Genomic DNA, 22,828 nt, shown 5'->3' with positions numbered 1-22,828 from the left:
AAAGTTTAAGTTTAAAAAGTAATTAATTGTAGCATATAGCGTTGTTGTAACACGGGCATTACATTTAATTCAACTAAACAATTGAAATCTGTGACATATCAATGTCATTTCGAACATCGATCGACCGAGATTGTACTTAAGTTTAGTAGCAAATGTATGAACTCATTCTAAACACTAATCAATATGTAAACCGGCCCTAAGGCAAGTGTACACGCTTGTAGAGGCGTTATAGGAAAAAATTTTTTTATTGATTATCTCCGAAATGGAGTTAATTAGAATAGCGGTGTCTTTGAGAAAGTTACTTGATTTAAGCTCAGGAATGCACCCTTGAAATTAACGGAAATCAAAAAAAAACACGGTGTATATTTCATTCATCCAAAAATGTGTCACAATGAAACTGTACCTGAATGAAAATCTAATAAACAATGGGACTAAAATGGATTAGAACTAATAATCACGATTAAATACTTTCACCGGCTGTGAGACCACGTCCGACTCATCTCGCAAATCGCTCGCGTCCAAATTATGCGAAAATCAAAGCCAAGAACAATAACATAAATAACCAATAAAATATACAAATATGACTCAAATAATCACTCACCTGATGACGTTACGTGTTTACGAAAGTAAATGAAGCATTGTAATCCATTTACACTACGCTAAAACGATAAGAATGTGTGGTAAATACGTGTTATTCAAGACACCACTGTCCACAACACAACACAGAATGCGGGTCACGAAACTTTGTCACGGTGTCGTGGTAATTGACTACGACATACGCCAAACAGGCAAAACGCCTCCGCGACGATTTGAGAGCCTTCAACTAAATATCACAGTTAAAATTATATCGTTTGATCGCAGATCGGTTGGCATTGGCAATCAGCGACAATTGCATTTGATTGATTGAATGAACTTGAATGATTGATGCAAATACCATTCCTTAATCCGTTCCGTTAGCAGGTGTATTGAATGAATGAATAATTTCTTATTTTATAATAATAATCTTATTGTAACTTGGATACTAAAATACAGTTTATTTAGATGCATTTTACTCAATTTCATAAATTATTAATAATTTATTGTTTTATTTATTTAATTAATATGGATGGCTATGATTGTCTGTGCTGTAGCAGAATAAAAAGAAAACAAACCTTGTCAATGACCACTGAAATATTATAGGTCTATGTCAATGACTCATTACGTTTCGTTCGCAATGTGTCATAGCATCTCCTTTTTAAACTTTTATAAATTATATGAATATAATAGTAAGTGTAACATGTATTACACCTGCCATTATGGAGCCTTTAATATATTTTCGAATAAAAACATCGTATTTTTTTTTCAGGTTAGTACTAAATACTTCATTTACTTTACTTGAACAACATTTTTTCACAAGTTGTATCTAAACGCAATAACATGTCATGTCAAACTTGTCAAAGGAAAACAAAAATGAAATCGTGAAGTCGTTTTATTTCCATAAAACTGAATTAAGAGACTTAATAAATATATTTATTGAATTACAAACTGCGTGGACAATAATAAGGGCTACACTATTAGTTAGGAATCGACAATACAAACCGAATTGCATTATGTCGGACTCGGTCCAAGTCCAAATAAAAGAAGAGCCTCATTCAGACGATGACAACACAGTCGAGTCAGCACAGTTTGCCGAGAAAGTAATTAAATGTGAGCCGCTAGAGATTGAGATAACGCCTGATGTGCCGGACGATGTAGACGGTAAGTTATATTGTGTAAAACCTGTCTGGGTTCCTACTCGGATAGGTGGTCCTTACACCTGTCAGCTGCTGGCAGGGCCGGCTTAAACTATGCTGGGGCCCATGGGTACATAAGAATTTGGGGGCCCTTTCGGAAAGTAAAGAAAGCTAATTAAAGTAACATTTTTCTACTATGATCTTCTATTTATTATGGGTAATCAAATATACTGTTACTGTCTGTCCTTGGGGGCTCCTGAGGATGGGGGCCCTGGGCACGGGCCCCGTGTGCCCTTATGGTAAAGACGGTACTGGCTGCTGGCTCTGAGCTCTAGCGGGTAGCTGTGTCCCCTTGTTGCAGACTATGAGTACCAGATTTAAGGATTTTCCCAAAAACTTGTTGCAATAAATTACTAGGCATCGGAGTTTTTGTCGCATGGTAAGACTAATGGCAAGCTATGGAGTCTATGAATTCATAATGTAATAGAAAAATATTTTTTTTTTATAACTCGACTAAGATAATATACACGACCGACCACTCTAAAGGTATTTTGAGATAAATTAAATAAATGAGTATGAGTATGAATATGAGTTTACATTTATGGCAAATGTCGACTCCATAGCTTGATATTAGTCTTACCATACGACAAAAACTCCGATGCCTATAAATTACCTACGGTAGCACGGTCGCATTTTTAACGCTTGTCACCATGCCTGTCACATTCTAACAAGTATGTAAGTGCGTAAGTGACAGGCATAGTGACAGGCGATAAAAAATTTAACCATGCTGCACCTGCAGACGAGAGTTTATCAAAAGCTTGTAACTTGTAATACAAGTGGAAGTCCCTTCTTGACAGCTTTTGTTAGAAAGGGACTTCCACTTTTATTACAAGTTACAAGCTTTTGAGAAACAGGGCACTGATCAATTGTGACAAAAGGGCATTCCGCAAGGAAACAGGCACTGGACGGTGAATATACCCTTAAATTTAAAGCTAAGTTATCAGATGTTACCATGTCATATATTGGCTTCCAAGCTTTATCTGAAATGTAATAAAATAATCTCACATAACCATATGTTGGGATTTTTGGCGCCGGAATGATTTGGTGTATTTATAACTTTTTTATTTTAAATTAATTACCATTTTAAATTTATTGTAAAATAATTACCAAACCACGAATCAAAAATAGGTACGAAGCTCCAAATGTACTTAGAAATGTTATAATAGTATCAGTTTTTTCAAGTTTTACCTATTTTTTGGCTAGTCACTAGTGTAAAACATACCAGCACCAAAAACATCGGGGTGCACATAACATAACACACACTTTTCTGGAATACCTCAACTCTCAACAGACTGAACCTGTGTCTTTAAATTGTTACAGTAAATTCTGTTTAGTGCTGCCATCTGTATGAGTTTCCCTGGATCCAAGGTTCTAGTTTGGAACTTGCCCAAGGAGCATCTGGGTAAAAATAAGACATTTAGGTGTTCATTATGTCTTCAATTTTATTTTACAATAATATAAAGTGTATTTATTCATCCTTACGTGTCCTATCAAACAAATGTGACGTCAAAGTGTCATTCCAACAATATGATTCATAGACAATCTAGACATCGTAATGTCAGATGTTTTTGAGGTGCTCCGTTCGTTACTGCAATTATTTATGAAAATCTTATTAAAAATGATATTTTTCAGTGTTTATTTGATCGATTTCAATACTTTGTGAGTTTCTTTAAGTATAGAACAACATTTTAAGTGATGATTATTGTGTAATTCCAGATAAAAGTGTGATAATGTCTTCGAGAAGTGTTTGTTTACATTTTGAAATGATAAGACAAGTAAGGATGAATAGACTTTAAATATGAATATTATCTGAGTACAAAAAACACTTGTGTTCGAACTTTTTCTCTAGCATTTCTCTTTATTTTTTAAATTATCTCAGGCACATTCAGTGTCTTTTTAGGGTTCCGTACCCAAAGGGTAAAACGGGACCCTATTACTAAGACTCCGCTGCCCGTCCGTCCGTCCGTCTGTCACCAGGCTGTATCTCACGAACCGTGATAGCTAGACAGTTGAAATTTTCACAGATGATGTATTTCTGTTGTCGCTATAACAACAAATACTAAAAACAGAATAAAAATAAAGATTTAAGTGGGGCTCCCAATGCTCCCATACAACAAACGTGATTTTTGACCGAAGTTAAGCAACGTCGGGCGAGGTCAGTACTTGGATGGGTGACCTTTTTTTTGCCGTTTTTTGCATTATGGTACGGAACCCTTCGTGCGCGAGTCGGACTCGCACTTGCCCGGTTTTTTTTAAATACTCACCTACTGTTGGGCAAAGGCCTCTCGTTTCTTCCGCCTAAGGCCTCTCCGTTCTTTACGGTTTGGTGCATGCTCCCGCCAGCCGCTGCGAAAAGCGTTTTGGTCATCCTGCCATCTCCTTTTTGGTCTGCCTGTCAGTGTTTTATCTGAATAATTTTACTATAATCCTCTTTGCTGCACAAGTACTGCTCAGTAAATTTATAGAGCAAAAATGCCTAACGCGCCTAAAGAAGTTTTTACTTCAAAAAATTCTATATGTAAAACATCTTGCGCGGCATTACAATATTTGACTTTGTCAAGCCGCGCGCAGTACAATTGAGTCGCTCGCGCTGCGCACAATGCACGTGGGATCATTTTTGAGGTTGACCGACCAAAACCCGCAATGTAATGAAACTCGCATGCGAGTTCTCGCATCGTCTAAATGAGCCCTTATTCTAGTTCGTTGACTTGTTTATTACAACATGAACACTATATCTTTCAGATCCACTGGGCGCAGATCTTGACACATGCCACCAAGGATCAACATCCGCAACCAATGAAGAACAGGAAAGAAGCTGGAACATAGAAATATCTTCAGCGAAGCTATACACTTGCACCATTTGCAAAAAAACCTTCGATATTCTAGATCACTTAATAGCACACAGGCGAGCTGAACATGTGACGGATGTGAAAGAAAAATCTGTCTCCTGTGACTGGTGTGATAAGAAGTTTCGAAGAAACTGTGAATTAAATAAACACATACGCGTTCACACTAGAGAGAGACGCTTCGGCTGCGACTTATGCGAGAAAAGATTCATCCGTAAAGAGGAATTACAACTTCATAGACAGTTACATTCTGGAGAGAAGCCTTTTTCATGCGATGAATGTGATAAACAATTTGCTGTCAAACAATATCTAACGAGGCATAAACTAACGCATAAACAAGAAAATTATCCTTGCGATGAATGTGGAAAAGTTTTCACTGTCAAAAAGTACCTAAACGTCCATAAGCGTACTCATAGTGGCGAGAAACCATTCGTGTGCGAGATATGTGATAAACAGTTCACATTAAAAGTTAATTTAAATAATCATAGAAATATACACACTGGTAGCCGGCCGTTCTTTTGTGAAGTATGTCAGAAACAGTTTGCGCAGTTAAGTTGCTTGATCACGCATAGAAAGATACACACTGGTGAAAAGCCATATGCTTGCGATATCTGCGGGAAGCAGTTTACTTTGAAGTGGCTGCTGGGGAGACATAAAGATGTACACGCGCAGATTACGTATCCTTGTGACGTTTGTCAGAAGACTTTTACGCAAAAGCGCAGTTTGGCCGTTCATCAAAAATTGCGTTGTGAAAAATCGTGATCGATTTGCAGACATTTTTAGTGACCGCCCAAGTGGCCAAATTTAAAACAGTACATCATAGAAATAAGGATGTGTTGCGATATTTTTGGTCACTATGGCTGTAACTATATTTTGATGCTGACTACAGAACAGACACATCTTTAACTGTATTAAATAGAAAGGAATGGGCAGTCTGTCTCACACTGCCTTTCATGCATCGAAATGGCAATTTAAATTCGCATTTTTTCGTCTGATTTTGATAAAATTTGGTGAATAGATAAGGTTTCCCTATTCTGTACCTACAATATAAGCGCAATACCTTCCTCCGAGTTACGATAACGTACGGTATTTTCTTAACTCGGCGTAAAAATTAATTATAGCCGGTACAAACAACTTTGTCAGTAGAAAAAGGCGCGAAATTCAATTTTTCTATGGGACGATAACCCTTGGCGCCTACATTTTTTAAATTTGCCGCTTTTTTATACTGACGGAAATAGCTTAATAGACTTTATTTACATTTTTTTGTACAAATTGTGATTTTGTATTTATTCCGGCCAGAATGAGGAGCTCTTTATACAAAAGTACCAAATTTTATTAAAATGCTACGAAAAAAAATCGCCGACAAATAAAAATATTGCTCGATTATGTGTACTAGTATAACTAATTATTAATTATGAATAGTTTTTAATTATAATTACCTACTACTTTAATAAATTATGTTATATTATATAAAATGACTTTGTTTTTCGCAAACTGGGGTGGGGTATGCGTAAATAAGTACATTTACAGAAGTAATGTACCTACCTACAGTATTGGTAGGTACTATTAGTTTTATACACAGTATATAAGGAAATGGTATCCAACGAAGAATTTCTTTGTAGACTCTCACTAAATGATCAAATGTGGACTTAATATGGGTAGGTCCAAATACCTACTCATTTGTTACATAACATATTATAACTATAATCACAGGGCCCGGCGTGTCCCCATACATCAAAAATCCTTTGCGTTTATATGTGTGCGCGGCACGTCTGTAACTCTGTACACGCGTCATTGTGTATGTGTGGGTAAGTCGCTTTATTACTGAGAGGACCGCCAGATTCATGTCGCGGCCAGTCGCGGGGCGAGGTAATGCGAGTCGGGGCGGGGCGGTGCGTGGCCGTTCTGTATGATAATACTATTACTTATTCTGTGCTATAACATTAATATTTTATACACTAATAATTCATTACATTAATTCATTTATTTACATTAATAATTTTGCTAAGCAGACATTTCCGTTAGTACCATTTCATGGATCAAAGCTTTACTTTTATTTTCTTGGCTCTACTCCTAATTTGTATGTGACGTTGTCAGAGAAAAGGTACTTATTCAATACTTATCCCAACATTTGCATTCCAGCTTGATTCCAGCATTCAGCAGAACTTGTCGTTGGACTTGCACGACTTGCATGATGATAAAGAACTTGCACACTGTGCATGAAACTGGAAAATTACCAATATTTTCAAGGTTGACTATAGTTTTTATTAAAGTCTGTCAACCAACAGTGTCAGTGGAAAAAGGCACGAAATTTAATTTTTCTATGGGACGATAATACTTCGCGCGTATATTTTAAAAATTTGCCGTTTTTTAACTGACGGAAATGACTTTAGTGATGAATTTTGCGCCTATTTCTACTGACAAAGTAGGTTGATAGACTGTATTTATTATTTCATAAAAAAAGAGAAACAAATGACACTATAGTCTGACAAAAAAGAGTAGAGTAGAAATTAAAAAGTGGCAATACTGTAGTGTCGTCCCTTTCAAATCAATGTATATATATAATAAGAAAACGGGACGAAACTACAGTATTGTCATTCTTAATTTCTACTCTTTTTTGTCAGACTGTATTCCATAAAAAAGAGAAACAAATGGCAATATATTCTCGGATAGTATGCCATAAATATCTGCGTGAAAAGAAACAAAAACTTTTGACATTGACATTTAAGCAATCATGGCGGACACGGACAGATGACAGGCGACGCGGAGACGCGACAGCATGAATGAGAAATAGAACTTTAACAACATCGATTTTTTGCGCTCTATACCTTTTTAAAATGTGCTCACAAAATTAAAAGCAAAGGGATTTCTTATCGAAATAATCTTTAGCAAATTTAGTTGTTACTCGGTCTTGAAACCACGCTTTGATTTTGGAAGCCGACAACATCGCTGACCGATTGTTGTATTTTCAACACAATGAGCAATGAAAGAATGTCAGACCAAGTACATGTAAAGGAAGAAGTGACCGTGAAAGTGGAGCCGGAATGGTCCGACAGCGAGCCGTGCCAAGAAGAGGCGAAGCCTGTAATTAAATATGAGATTGAGATCAAAACCGAGGTGCTGCCGCCTGAGGTTTCGCCGGCTGAGGGTAAGTAGAAAATGAAATATTTTAAAACAGGTCACTCACGAGCAATTTTTGACTTAAAAGTACGTTTACCCTAATGTGTCTGTCTCACGGAAGTCTTATTATTATAGTTATGGAAAGTACAACTTGTGTGTTCAATTAGGTTATTAGGTCATTAATTCCTTGAGTCCCAGAAAGTTACCTCCAAGTCCAACAGATATGATTTCATACAAGTGTATGAAATAAATAAATGTCATGGGACATCTTACACAGATTAACCTAGCCCCAAACAGCAAAGCTTGTACTATAATGGTACCTAGGCGATGATATACATACTTACATAGATGAATACATACTTATATGCATAGAAAAACACCCATGACTTAGGAACAAATATTTGTGTTCATCACACTAATAAATGCCCTTACCGGGATTTTAACCCAGGCCCACTTTACTACCCACTAGGCCAGACTGTCTAAAATGAAAAGTTAAAAACCTTGGGACTTTTTTGACAAATGAAAATCACTCAAAAAACGCATATAACCGGTTTTTAAGTCTGAGATAATCCAATAAGTGTGTTGTGAACACAATTTTCTACGGAGCACAAAAAATTATATTGACAATGACATAAATAAAATAAAAATAAATGAAATATTGTTACTGACAAACCAGTACATATGGGTGTTGAAGTCCCTGTCTTCTGAGCTAGGTAAAAACCTGTGTCAGAAGTCACTGTCCTCTCCCAGACAATAGAATGTATGTAGGAAACAGGAAATTATAACTACAACATAACTCTAGCCTTTTGAGAATTGTGCTTAATATTTAATTACACAAACGGGTCTACCGCGATATAATTTCATTGTTTTTATTGTTTTGACCTTTAATTCCGACGTTTCAGCTGAGTTGCACCAGATGTGGTCACGGAAAGACTGACGTCCCAACAAATGTTGTGCTTAATATTTTCGTAGTTTAAAATGATAAAGAGTCAACATAAAACTTAATTGGGGTCTTTGTACTAGTATTATGTGGGTTGAGGATCCTTTGTCAATTTACACAAAATGATCCACTGCAGGTGTAAATGTATTTGCCGTATGTGGTCTACTAAATTATAACCAGACATCGCATTTTAGGGGGCAAATTACATGACGGGCAGGGAGTTCCTATATTGATAACCACAATTATCGATACTTTTTCCTTGAAGCATATGCCTCAAGTTTCACTTGTAAACATAAATAATATGTTTGGAGAACAACTATTAAGTAAGCAAAAAGCACAAAAAGTAACTACTTGACCCGTCTCTCGGTCTTGACCCGTCTCCCGGTCTTGACCCGTCTCCCGGTCTTGACCCGTCTCCCGGTCTTGACCCGTCTCCCGGTCTTGACCCGTCTCCCGGTCTTGACCCGTCTCCCGGTCTTGACCCGTCTCCCGGTCTTGACCCGTCTCCCGGTCTTGACCCGTCTTCAGCCACCAGTTCCTATCAAAGGCGTCAAGGTCTTCTCGCCATCATTCATAGGTGTTAATACTTAAGGGCCACTTGCACCAATCAGTAACCCAGGGTTAACCGGTTAAACCTGGAGTTGCCATGGTTACCAGTACATTTTGATACAGGGTTAACGGTTTATCAGTTAACCCCGGGGTAGTGGGTAGTATATTTATTTATTATTATTTATTTATGGTGCAAGTGGCGCTAAGTGTCTGTGAGTTGTGAACAACCCTTAACAAACAGCATGAAATTGTTTAAATTTGACAATAAAATTATAACGTAAAACAGTAATGTAATTTTTAAATATTATTATCACTTTACCAATAAAATGAACTGAATTATTATTCAATGTAATTTCAATTATTGTCGGTAGGTATATTGTTGCAATAAGAATAATTGAAAGTGGTTTGCAAATAGACAATAAAAGCACTAACACCCTTAATTAATAATGCTAGGTACTGTAAGGAAGAGGCACATTTGTTATTATGATTATGATTTTAAAATGTTTACTATCTGGAGGTTTTCAGAAAAAATGATACCATTTACTTTTTTTCGAAAAACCATCAACTTTTGTGTTGTTTAGACTCAGGATCACGAGTACTATTGAATGAGACAAAGAAAAAATGTGTCCCCAGTTTATCATAAAAATTTTGGGTGTCAGTTTTGTAATGGTCTATACAAAATGTATGTGAAAATGCGTTACAAGACTGACATTTTAATTGGGACACATTTTTTTTCTTATATATCGATAGTCCTCGTGATTCTGAGTAGAAATAACCCAAAAGTTGATGGATTTTTGAAAAAAAATGGTACACTTTTAAGTTAAAATACCCATCTATAACAATGAAAACGCACAAACTAATATTTGAAATGAATGAAGATGGAAACAACACTTGAATCAATATATGTATAATTAATCTCTAGTACTGGTACGTTCACGAGTATTAGTTGTCTGTGGAAAGAAAAGTACAGTCAGCGGTAAAAACTCGTACCAAAAATGAAATTTTTGCCAAAAACTTATTAAAAGGACAAATGCAAATCGAATTTTTGAACTATAATGAAATAAATGAAGGTATGTACCAAATTAAAAACTGCAGAAATGACTCTGGGATTGGGGAGATTAGATACCTGTTTTATCACAATCGATTTGTTGTTGTTGAGTTAGTTTTTTTATATTTGTAATTTAATTATTCGGAGCTATCTATTTAATAGTGTGTAAACTTTCTAACGAAATTATATTTCACGAAACCTCGTTGTTTCAGAGACAACTACAACGGAGACTTGCACAGCATCCCCAAAAACGACAGACGTTAGCACAGCACCACAACCAAACGCACCTCTAAGTTATTACAAAAAAATGAAATCAAAAAAGACATTCCTATGCCACACCTGCAACCAATATTTCTCAAGCAAAACCGTCTTAAATACGCACATTCGAATACATCTCGACATAAAGCCTTACTCCTGTGCAATATGCGACAAGAAATTCAGGAGTGCGTCGTGTTTAACGATCCATAAGAGAGTACACACTGGGGAGAAACCGTATAAATGCGAAGTATGCAAGAAACGGTTTACGAAGCGTGTTAATTTGAAAAGACATTTGCGGACGCATGTTGCTGCAGGTATTTTTTATTGATTATTTTTTTGGAAATTTCTTTGTTGTATCCTTGTGAAACTTTGGGTGCTCTCGTAAGGCTTAAAACAATAGTTTACAGCGAAAAAATATTACAAACAGAGAACCCCCCTAGCGGGTCGCTGATAGTTGATGTGTTAATAAATATTAATGTTACTAGGTACTTCTAAGGTCACAAAATAAAATGTCTAGGTTTCGTTTCTATAAAAATCTATTAGAACAGGAAAATTGCATTAGAAGCATAGCAAGGTTGAGAATTGAATTACTGGGAATGACTGAGATGTGTCTCTCAAACTCTGAAGGCCTCTTAAAGACCAAATCCTTTAACTATTTTATACGACATTTCAGTGAATTGTAAAAGAATACACTGTAATTCTAATTATGTAAATTGTTCACGTTTCAGGGTTGATCGACGGCCCAGCTATCATGGGTAGGTAAAAGCCTTAAATTATGTATGTCGCGTCGAATAATGGTCCCTATGACAGTTCCTTCAATCCTCTATAAATAAGGTTTAATCTAAAAAGATATGTTACGTTTTTACCGTATTTTTATAAATACATTTTTACCGTATTTTTATTATTCAAACGTTACATTTCTAAATAAATTATTGTGCTAAACTTCCAAACAAATGTAACAAACATTTTACGTCACAGCTACTCCATAAAAAAGTGACCATTCGACGCGTTGGGTGTAGTGTACGGTATACAACCAAAAATATATAGGTACCAAATTTTGGTAACCGCAGTCCACGATATAAAATGAACCATATAACAGTTCCTTTAAGTCTCTTTTGTTTCGGCTAAATAAAAAAATAATTGAAGAAATATATTTTACCCGTATTACTTAAATAAATAATAATTTTTAAGTTCTCGAGGATTTTGCCCCATATATCATAAAAATATGACTTTCGTTGCAGACGCATGTTTTCCTTCTGCGGCGCCAGCATGGTCGCGTTTTTATCGCCTGTCGTGTCATGCGTAACTTTCGCACTTGCATACTTCTTAGAACGTGACAGACGAAAGAGCCAATCATGCTACAGCCGCTGAACTGTATTTACCATAATATTTTTTTGTAGGTGTCAAGCTCTTCGAATGCGAAATATGCCACAAGCAACTCACCAACAAACGCAACTTAATCGACCACATCCGCATACACACCGGAGAAAAGCCCTTCAAATGCGACATATGCTCAAAACAGTTCGCCGACAAACGCAACTTAACCTGCCATTTAAGAATCCACACCGGTGAAAAGCCTTATTCGTGCCATCTCTGTCAGCGCCAGTTTGTGCAAAAAGGACAGCTAAATTCTCATCTACTAAGTCACTCTGCAGAAAAGCCTTACCCATGTGACCTTTGTGATAGACAATTTACAAGAAGAGATCTTCTAGCATATCATAAGAAAGCTCATAATGGGGAAAAACCTTACACCTGCGAAACGTGCCAAAAGAAATTCGCCCGCAAAATGCATTTAAACAAACATATGATCACGCATTCAGATAAAAAGCCTTATCCTTGCGAAATTTGCCCTAGACAGTTTACGAATAAACGTAACTTTATTACTCATAACAAGATTCACGCGGGTGAGGTGCCGTTTTGCTGTATGACATGTGTGAAGCCGTTTAAAGATGAGAAAGCGTTGGCTAGACATAAAAGAATCGTGTGTGAGAGAGATCCTAGTTTAGGACCTTTAAAACCTAGGAAAAGGAGTAATAGAAAAGCGCCTGAGAAAAAAAAAGAAATTGAACCACCACAGGCTCTGAATTTGACAGTTAGTGTAAAGGAAGAACCAGTCTAAGGCCCAGTTGCACCAACCACATTTAACAGACTGATTGACGTCAAACAGCAGTGAAGTATGAAATTTCCCGTACAAATAAATTTAGCGAACGCTTTAACAGTGACAGGCGGTTTGGTGCAACCGACTCTTAGATTAAGATTTAGGATACAAAGAGATCCTTATCCCCTTATTCATAAACGCGCTGCAAGCCTCAATTAGCTAATAATCGTTTGTCTTTATCTGCCATTTTGACTTATATGTATTTGTAAGAAAGGGACAAAAAAAATTAAATAAATCAGGCCCGTAAAGTTTTATGAATAAGGGGGTTATAGAGTGTATTATAGTGTGAAATGTGTGTAAAATATAGATGGATTATTGATGGATAAATAAACTGAACGCATCATACTATTGTTTGAATATATATTAATAACAAAATAAAAGTACCTTTTCTTTTAATCTTTATAATAATGTATTTAGTACATTGTTCTCGTTTTACCATAATGTTTTAGATAGTTGCCCTACCGCCTTAGATCATTTAGTAACTGGAGACGCCTTGGCTGTCACTTTCTGTACAAAACAGTCTGGCGATTTTTGCGGGGGAGGGGCACGTCAAATGTATGGCTATTTGTACATGATTTGTACGTAACGTACAAATAGTCAGATAAACGTCAGTCCATACAAAAGTGCACAATTGTGCAAGGTTTTCGGCAGAGGGGTAAGCTCTTAAAGGCGACTCCGGTTATTAATGCTCTAAGCCTACCGCCGATGTATTGATGAGCAATTTTTGTTTTACAGCTTTGATAAAAGTTGTGGCTCGCAGCGTGATCAGTTACCATTACCAACGATAAGTAAATACATCCTTTATTCACACATGCCTAACATGCCTTACATTTACATGTAAATTTCTAGACCAAGAAAGTCGATAGCTAGTTTTCCTGTCGGCGGTGGGACAACCGCCTTAAACCTTTTCTAGGCATAGTACGATTTATCCACCACATACGGTCCACTAGGATTTCAACTTTATTCCGATTTGAGATTTCGGGATCATATTAAAAATATTTGTAAAATAGCTTACAGGATGCTTGGTTTTGTACTGCGTCGGTCTCACAGCTTTACGAACATTGGAGCAGTTGCGGCTTTATATAATGCTCTCGTCCGCAGCAATCTCGAATGTAATGCAGTAATCTGGGCTCCGCATGAGGCGAAATACCAGTTAATGATCGAACGTATACAAAATAAATTTATTCGTTTTCTGTATTTACGACAATATGGAGTATATCCTTTTTACCCTCTTATGTATCCCACGTTGTTTGTCCTGGGCATGGTGGGATACAACGAGTTGCAGGTGCGCAGAGAGCATAAACATATTATTATTATTATTCTTTGTATCTCCGTTACAAACTCTCCGGTTTTTAAGCCCGGTCATTTATAAGGCGTGCGTGGGGATATAGATCCAACACGTAGAGGCCGTTTGGAGAGCTTTGATGTCATGTAGAACGCCTGCTGGAACCCATTCACGGGTACATAAATAGATACCCGTAAACCGGTTTCAGCAGGCATTGGGAGCTATTATAGAAAAATGGAAAGAGTCCTGGTCTATGGTTTAAATTTGGGTGGAAAATAAATCTGGGCTATTGCTAAGAGTTCCGGACACCTGCCATAACATTGTGTTATACAGTGTTATCGAGGCAGGTGGTGACTCGCCACTCGTTAGATGGGCACCTGATGCGCCATCGTGAAGACGGCCAGGCGCAACACCGGCATGAGCGGCTCAGGGGTGTCGAGAGGTGGTGCTGCGCTTATTATTATTATTACTTGTTCAGATTGCTGCGGGGGAAAGCCTACAACAGTGTTGTGTTGAGCTGTGTGAGCCTGTACGTGCCCGACAGGTACGTGTGGCGGCGGCTCCGGCCGCGGCTGCTGGCCGAGCGGCGCGGGCGCACCAACCTGCTAGGGAAGGCGCCGCTGACGCGCGCGGTGCGGACCCTTAACCTAGTCGCCGAGAACATTGATTTGTTTTGGTGTTCTCTGACTGAATTCACTAAGTCCACATTGTTCATATTATGTTATATGCGACATAACATCAATTAGAGATATACATATGTTAGATAGATATATAATTATATATGTTAATAGTTGCACTATTGTCTTAGGTTTAGCACCTGTAAAGATAGTTGTAAGTGTGGAAATAAATAAATAAATAAATAGATTCAAATTAGATTGCACTTTCGGGAACTTTGACTTGTCTTCAAATGAATCATCAAAGCTGGATTAATCGGAATATATTTGGATTTTTCGGGAAAACCTTTTAGATTGGTGCGGCCTAGAAAAGGGTTAAAAAGCCGGCACCCACGACGTTGCACGTTCCAAATACGAAATTGAAACAGCTTACATCTCAGTTGCACAAAAAAGTTTTAGCTACAGAGAGTTAAGAATCTAGCTTAAATCTTTATCTCATAAATCTGATGCGTTTGAAGAAGAATAAACGGACACCCGCGACATATGCAACAGTTCCATATCCTCGCTTCCAGGCTCCGAAAATGGCCTTACCTTCTGTGACAGCAACGAAAGAACCGTATCTAAATTATTCTTCGAAGTCCTACTAGACCCTGACATTGAAGACGGAGTGCGACCGCGTTCTGATAAAAAATCATCTATAGAATCTTTCGGGAAACTTGCTTGAGCGCAATTTTCTGTCAATGAATGCGTTCTTTGAAGTGCTGTTACATATCTTGTGTAGAAGTTGTGCGGTTCATATTCGAAACATGTCACTTGCTGCTCTGATGATATTGCTGGCAAGATATCCTGTTTTATGTTAGATGTCCCGTGGTCTGATGTCTCTACTGTATCATATACTTGTATACCGTGATCTACACTTTGTATAACTTCTGAGGATTTAGGCTTTGCTATCCAGTCGCGTCTTTTAAGACATCTCGATAAAATATCATCTGACATGCTAGCTTTAGCATTCTTCTCCTGACACGCTTTATACAATTTTATCTTAGTGTCAATATTAGACGATGAATCAGTTTGGAATTGACATGTAGTTACAGTACCATGGCTTGTGCTTATTAAAGGTGTGGTTATAGAATCTTCTTGATTATAGTTAAAGAACGTATTTAAAACTTCTTTATCTTTTCTAACACAGTATAATCTGTCTCTATTATAATAGGCTAATAGAATAACTATACAGCACTGCACGCAAATTACACCAATCAGAAATTTTGGCGATTTCAAACAGTCTAAAAACTTTTTTGGTATTTTGCACAAGTTATAATCCTCTACGATTTTCTTTGATCCCGCATACCTCATAGCGCCAGCAGTTCTCGTAGTATTTGTTAAAATTTCCTTGTGATCTTTATTTTTACTCGTTTTTCCAATTTTCGTTTTACTTAAGGACTTAATTTCATGAATATCGTCTTCTGTTATTCTGCCCACACATTCGTTTGAATCCTCATCGTAAATATCATCTTCAGAGCAGGCTACTGCTGATATACATCGTTTTAGGCGCTTGCTAAAATGAGGCTTGTGGCCGTTGTAATAAGTTTCACAGTTGACTGGCTGGCAGTCGTTGAGCGCGTCTTGGTCGACGCGCGTGCAGGGTGTGACTTCAGAGGGTCGGCCGGTGTCGAAGGGTATGGTCACTGTGTCCCGGTATAGTGGATGATCTGTGGATAGGACACGATTGTGTGAGGTGAATATTTATGTTATGTAATGGACTTCGACTATGGTGCCAACACTGAAAAGGAGAAAAAATCTGTTTCACACATTGACGTATATATCTAAGGACTGGTCTTACGGGCACTAAAAATAGTACTAGGTCAGCGGTGTCAATCTCGAATTCCAGCCAATCGTGCAGTCTAACGCAAATAGTTGCGAACAATAGCGCGATTGATGCGAACTCATCAACCAATCGCGCGCGTGATGCGAACTCATCAACCAATCGCGTTGTAGCGGTGTCACACCGCTGTACTGGCCCCTGTCATGCCTCATTATTATTGCCCGTAAGGCTGGTCCCTAGATATCTATGTCAACGGTTTCAAATACATTTCCGTGAATCATGTCGGTTTTTTTCCGTGCGTCATGTCGGTTTTTTCTAAGGAAAATCTGAATTTTATTTCGTAATTTCGGAGCTGTGCCTTAAAATGTACTTCAGTGTGCAGTGTCTTCATACGGGTCTCTATTGTTTCCCAAATAGTTTTAAGTCATAATGTATTGTTTGTCCGAATTTTCGTTAGTCATAATTGGTTTTCTCAGAAACGCGTAACTTTTCAGGATTGCCATAAAACAAACCTAACCTAACCTATCTATAGAATAACCTTACGAAAATCCTGAATAGTTAACGCTTTCAGTTTTATGACTAACGATAATATGACAAACAATACATTACATTATGATTATGAGTTTAACTTTATGGGAAACAAAGGGACCCCGTCTTCATACATATCTGTGCCTCTCTTATAACATAACCCTTGGTATGTTGTAGCACTGATCAGTGCATCTCTACACGGTGGCTAAAAATAACGGCATTCCCGTTGCCAGGGAGGATTTGGGATTATACTGAAAATTTACCCTCCATAGAACATGGACCAGCCAAAATGTATGAAACAGCCAATTTTTTTTTTTCGGGGTTGGTCCCATAGTAACAGTTGCTCAGTATAATCCCAAAACCTCACTGGCAACGGGAATGCAGTTATTTTTAGCCACCCTGTATATTTAAATTAAACATCAATATCACAGTTAATTTTTCAATGACCAAAGTTTTTATCAGTTAGGTACCTTAGGTAATCTTATCCTACAGCGTTTGTCTCGTCTTTTTGCCACGGCTCGCCAAGAGACCCTGCATGGCTTCCGCACGGCAACCTTAATCAAGAAATGGTGGAGCTCTACTTTTTACGAAACTGACTGCTGATGGAATTACTCGTAGTTAACAGCAGAAATGTGTAAGTAGGCGAGATGTTCAAAACTAAAATTTAGATGAATACGAGATAATATGGTGCATCATCTATGAAAAGGGACCTTATAGTCGATGGCGCTTACGCCGCACAGCGTCGCGCGGCATTGTATTTATATCGGAGCATCGTTAATAATGGCGTAAGCGCCATCGACAATAAGGTCCCTTTTCATAGATAACGACACATTTTTTTTAAGAAAGAGCGTTAGTGTGGCATTTTGAATACCTCGCCCGGTTTACTAATACTTCTGTTGCTCACTGTACCTGACTTACCTTTGAGTTTTGAATTGACGTGTACGACACAGAAGCCACGCCTCTCGAAGGGGTCGAGGAGAGGCGCAGCTAATCGCACTGTCCTGCTCTCACCTAGAGAAAAATAAATAACTACCATTAGTCCTTTGCATGCCACGAACACCTAAATACGTGATAGTGGCACAGAATAAATAATAGACTACCGTACAGAATTGAAACTTCCTACGAAACCGAAGTTTGAGAGCGGTTCAGGGTCGAATCATGCTGCCCTTTTCTAATATATGGCACTATCCCTTTCGGCTATATAGGGTTGTCAAAATGCAAGCCATTATCTTATTTGTGGTCGTGCACGCAAAGGGACGTCAAGTTGTGTCAACCCTAATAATTGGTCGGAGCAATTCTGAGCCGAACGGAGCCGAGTTTGCCCGAAAGGAGGAGTTTCGCATACCTGATAGTGGTGCCCACAGAGCCAAGGATAGCATAGTTAAATTATTTCTAACGCAATGTAACCCTCATACCGTAAAATCTACCAACTTTGGCCCGAAACTGACTCGAATACATTGGTTTATATTCTGTATGTTTAGGTATTTAAATAAAAGTATTCAAAATCTACCCCAACTATCATTTGATATTTACCAGTCGCTTTTCGGTGAAGGAAAACATCGTGAGGAAACCGGACTAATCCCAATAAGGTCTAGTTTACCCTCTGGGTTGGAAGGTCAGATGGCAGTCGCTTCCGTAAAAACTAGTGCCTACGCCAATTCTCGGGATTAGTTGCCAAGCGGACCCCAGGCTCCCATGAGCCGTGGCAGAATGCCGGGATAACGCGAGGAAGATGATGATGATGATTCAAAATCTACCCCAAATCGGTCCTTAAGCCAGTTGAGGGTAGATGAAAACATTACACGATCAAATAATGTAGCTTAAAGTCAGGTCGTCCAGTGACTGTAATTGGTCGGTTAACCAATAAATGTTATAACTACCCGAAAACGTACAAATTGTTTGTTTACTTTCATACAGACTATACTTGTATACGGCGGGAAGAACTTGATAAAGAATGGCGAGAAAAAATTTAAGAAATTTGAACTTTGTTATTTTATTTTAAGTTCAAATTTCTTCAATGAAATACCTCTGCTATCAAATTCTTCACGCCGTGTACTATTATGTACTGAAAGCAAAACCTACGATGTAGGGTTAAAATTTAATTTGACCTCACCCGATGGAACATTCTGCAGACACCCCCCAAACAACTTCAGGACATCGCAATTCTCCTCATCGCCCTGCTCAGTACAGCATCTGCCTGGGATGCATTCCACCTTACAGTCCTTGCCTGAAATAGGATTAAACATGGTCCAGTAATAAATAGGCATTGTGTGAATACTTAGTAGGAAATTCGCTACGAGTGGCGATAAATTAATACACGACCGATGGGAGTGCTTTCAATTGACACTAGTTGCGAATTACCTTTTAGCACGTGTAGGTATTGTACAACGTTTTACAGTACTTACAATATCTGGGAGACCGAGCTTTGCTCGGAAAACACATAAAAACTCAAAAAATGCGCGTTTTCCCAGAGATAAAGGCCTAGCTAGATCGATTTTTCGGCCCCAAAAACCCCCATATAGCCATTTTCAACGAAATCGTTAGAGCCGTTTCCGATATCCCCGAAATATATAAATAAATATAAATTTAAATATTAATTTTCGACATAGGTAAGTAAAGTGCTAATTACCGCACTAGTGCGGTAAAGTAACAACCATATGTACCTACTGTAAAATAACTAAACGAAACTGGCACCCACTTCAAATATTTATGAGTTGCTAGTGCATATAAGAGCACACAAAAAAGCGTCTAAGGAATGAGATTTCTTTGCACTTTGATTCATCAAACATCAAACATCAACATTTATTCAGCAAATAGGCCACAAGGGCACTTTTACACGTCAACATTGAATTTACATACAAGCAAAAATAATAACAAGACATTAACAATTTTATAAACAATTTTATAAAACACAACTAACAATTCTAACTAAAGGCTTGGCCACACACAGAGCGCGACGCAGCGCCGCGTCCGCGCCGCGTGATGCCGACGCGAAGCCTGGTCAAACAGGGCGCGCGCCGATCGCGCCGGCCTCACGCTCTCAACACGCCCTCAAGGCGCGCGTGAACGCGGCGCGGCCGCGCGGGAACGCGGCGCACCGCTCGCTGCCTACGTCCGATCCTACTGACGTGACCTTGCGCGACGCGGCGGGCCGCCGCGTTCGCTCAGCGCAGCGCTGCGCACGCGCCGCGCGGACGCAATGGGCCGCGCGGCGCGGGGCGCGACAGAAGCGGGGCGTGATACCGGCGGGACGCAGTCTGTTTGACGTCGGTAACCTGTTAGCATGTGCCGCGGTCGCGCGGCGTGGACGCGGCGCTGCGTCGCGCTCTGTATGTGGCCAAGCCTTAACGTATTACAAATACTTAAAGCTGTATATGGTCGCTTAATGTCGAATTACATAAAAAATACAGATACAAAAGACAAAAAAAAACTATAATATTTAGAGGTGTAAATGTCTCTAAGTGTCAGAACTATAAAGGCTTGGCCACATACAGAGCGCGACGCAGCGCCGCGTCCACGCCGCGCGACCGCGGCACATGCTAACAGGTTACCGACGTCAAACAGACTGCGTCCCGCCGGTATCACGCCCCGCTTCTGTCGCGCCCCGCGCCGCGCGGCCCATTGCGTCCGCGCGGCGCGTGCGCAGCGCTGCGCTGAGCGAACGCGGCGGCCCGCCGCGTCGCGCAAGGTCACGTCAGTAGGATCGGACGTAGGCAGCGAGCGGTGCGCCGCGTTCCCGCGCGGCCGCGCCGCGTTCACGCGCGCCTTGAGGGCGTGTTGAGAGCGTGAGGCCGGCGCGATCGGCGCGCGCCCTGTTTGACCAGGCTTCGCGTCGGCATCACGCGGCGCGGACGCGGCGCTGCGTCGCGCTCTGTGTGTGGCCAAGCCTTAAGATTGTATAGTTTATCAAATTATCCTTAGAGATGTAGGTATAGGGTCTCCAAGAGTCAATATCCTGTATAATTAACACATTCATTAAGAGAAAAGAAACATACGAGAGCAGAATGAGGCGTCTCACAGGCTATTCTAATGTAGGTACCTACAGATTTACTTAGACATTGAGTTAGAGCTCTTTCCCACTGACGTACAGTTTTTTGAGGGTACGGTTTTCTGCAGGATCTAGTTTCCTGCAGTATGCGTGCAAGTATCCCGTAAACAGAATGCTAGTGTAAAACTTACTATATTAGCCTCTTATTATTACTATAGAGAATCCATACTACACAATGAAATTGTCGCAAATGCAACCCGTACCACGCGACCAAATCGTCGTAAGCGCCGCAAAATTCACGGCGCTTATTACGAGTTCAGGTCGCGAGATTCACGCTCCGCTTCTATGGTTTGCTTTCAAAACAACAACTCATGGCGCAAAATACTGGTTCTCTGTACCGGTTCTACACATTAGTCATAATAGTTCAATGACCTTAGATGACGAAATACGTTTTTGTTGATAGCTGATATTCAAATCATACCTGTATTTTTAATTTGTACGTAAAACTTCATAGCTACAGAATCTGTTGAAACTTCGTCCAAGCCACACGATATCTTTAAATGCTTATTAACCCTGCTCGTTGTAAAATGTAATAAAAAACTTAATAAATAAATACGAAATAACATGGTCAGCTTATAAAATTGACAGAAGGGTTGACGTGACAGTTAGGTATTAGCATTAAGTTTTTAACGAAAAAGTTCAGAATAGAAAGGCATCAAAAGTTACTATCTATTGGCTAAGTTTTCTCAGTAAAGTCCGTCTAGACTCCGACCACTATAAGTTTGCACTGACTTCTCAGTGACACTACGTACGTATATATATCCCATATAATAGGAGCGCCACGCCATCGCATTAGCGTAGCACTAGATATGAAAACAGTCTGACTCTAGGCACTAGGCATAGTTATTTTCACCATACCCTCCTAATACAAAAACGTAATCATACTTACCGGCAATATAATAAAATGCTTGTGTAATTTTAAATGAAAAATGTTATTTTAATCAATGTCTGTCGCTCCTTTTGTGACATAATATGTATATATTTAAGTTCTCATTTTAAGTGAATTGTACAAATTCTTATGAGAATAAAGAATCTTTAAACCGATACCCGAGCAAGCGAAAGATTCCAAAATTGAACCACGAGCATAGCGAGTTGTTCGAAAAATGGAATCTGAGCGTTGCGAGGGTTTCAAAGCACGAGGGTTAAACAAAATTTGCTTCCGAGTGAAACACAAAATTTTTCACCACACCAACCCGAAGCAAATATTAAATGTAAAATATCAAACAAAATCAAACCTATTCAAATGAATGTTATTAAATATTTATCATCCGAAATTATCATTTAAAAGTCAGTTCTACCAGCAAACATAAGAAAACAATTCAAAATTTGCATTTGATTACTTTACCTCACATGTGAATTACTGATAGCAAAGTGCAACTTTGCTATCAGTTTTTGAAGTGCAAAGTAAGCCTTTCCGCTGGTGTAGTGAAAAATAAGTTGTTTGTGTAACCCAAGTGACCCAATACCAAGGAATATTATTTTAATGAAACGTTATCTGTGTTGAAATAGTAAATAATAAATATTTATGAATTGGTTTAGGTTTTTAATCAATATTCTGCCCTTTGTCATTGACTGCAAATATCACTTATATCGCCAGGTCTTTAACGCGATGAGACCCATTGAGACTTGTCACGTTAGGGCACTGAAATCTTTTGCCCATTCATAAAATCGTTATCAGTTTGTCTGTACTCGTTTATTATAATTATGACAAACGTGATCATAGGGAGTATTACCACAGAATAAATAATAGTACTATCGTACAGAAAGGAAACTTCCTACAAAACCGAAGTTTGACAGCGGTTCAGGGTCGAATCATGCTATCCCTTTCTAATATATCGCT

The 22,828-nt window shown here is 38.8% G+C and overlaps 3 protein-coding genes across 3 annotated transcripts; 2 read left to right on the top strand and 1 right to left on the bottom strand.

Annotated features, from left to right (window-relative positions):
* Window positions 1–1,435: 1,435 nt before the first annotated feature.
* On the top strand, window positions 1,436–5,993 carry LOC134803890 (gastrula zinc finger protein XlCGF17.1-like). Its single transcript, XM_063776713.1, has 2 exons — window positions 1,436–1,737; window positions 4,515–5,993. The coding sequence occupies exons 1-2, from the start codon at window positions 1,590–1,592 to the stop codon at window positions 5,378–5,380; spliced, it is 1,014 nt and encodes a 337-aa protein (XP_063632783.1). The 5' UTR covers window positions 1,436–1,589; the 3' UTR covers window positions 5,381–5,993.
* A 1,424-nt stretch (window positions 5,994–7,417) lies between these two features.
* Window positions 7,418–12,684, top strand: LOC134803632 (zinc finger protein 501-like). Its single transcript, XM_063776415.1, has 4 exons — window positions 7,418–7,766; window positions 10,488–10,847; window positions 11,262–11,288; window positions 11,934–12,684. The coding sequence occupies exons 1-4, from the start codon at window positions 7,595–7,597 to the stop codon at window positions 12,650–12,652; spliced, it is 1,278 nt and encodes a 425-aa protein (XP_063632485.1). The 5' UTR covers window positions 7,418–7,594; the 3' UTR covers window positions 12,653–12,684.
* A 2,308-nt stretch (window positions 12,685–14,992) lies between these two features.
* LOC134803728 (uncharacterized) lies at window positions 14,993–21,632 on the bottom strand. The gene is made up of 4 exons (XM_063776542.1): window positions 21,410–21,632; window positions 19,054–19,167; window positions 17,859–17,951; window positions 14,993–16,299 (listed from the first exon to the last, which is right to left on the bottom strand). Exons 1-4 carry the CDS (start codon window positions 21,552–21,554, stop codon window positions 15,086–15,088), a joined length of 1,566 nt encoding a protein of 521 aa, XP_063632612.1. The 5' UTR covers window positions 21,555–21,632; the 3' UTR covers window positions 14,993–15,085.
* Between the last annotated feature and the right edge of the window lie 1,196 nt (window positions 21,633–22,828).

The sequence above is a fragment of the Cydia splendana genome, chromosome 27, assembly GCF_910591565.1.
Source record: "Cydia splendana chromosome 27, ilCydSple1.2, whole genome shotgun sequence".
Lineage (NCBI taxonomy): Eukaryota > Metazoa > Arthropoda > Insecta > Lepidoptera > Tortricidae > Cydia > Cydia splendana.
This window is presented reverse-complemented; position numbering and strand designations above follow the sequence as displayed.

Bases quoted from the DNA above. Each gene is read 5' to 3' on its own strand.
- LOC134803632 (XM_063776415.1), top strand. From the start codon at position 7,595: ATGAGCAATGAAAGAATGTCAGACCAAGTACATGTAAAGGAAGAAGTG. The intron at 7,767-10,487 runs GTAAGTAGAAAA...TCGTTGTTTCAG, and splicing joins TGAGGTTTCGCCGGCTGAGG to AGACAACTACAACGGAGACT. The intron at 10,848-11,261 runs GTATTTTTTATT...TTCACGTTTCAG, and splicing joins GCGGACGCATGTTGCTGCAG to GGTTGATCGACGGCCCAGCT.
- LOC134803890 (XM_063776713.1), top strand. From the start codon at position 1,590: ATGTCGGACTCGGTCCAAGTCCAAATAAAAGAAGAGCCTCATTCAGAC. The intron at 1,738-4,514 runs GTAAGTTATATT...TATATCTTTCAG, and splicing joins TGTGCCGGACGATGTAGACG to ATCCACTGGGCGCAGATCTT.
- LOC134803728 (XM_063776542.1), bottom strand. From the start codon at position 21,554: ATGTTATTTCGTATTTATTTATTAAGTTTTTTATTACATTTTACAACG. The intron at 19,168-21,409 runs GTATGATTTGAA...ATCCTATTTCAG, and splicing joins CGTACAAATTAAAAATACAG to GCAAGGACTGTAAGGTGGAA. The intron at 16,300-17,858 runs GTAAGTCAGGTA...TCCTATCCACAG, and splicing joins CGTCAATTCAAAACTCAAAG to ATCATCCACTATACCGGGAC.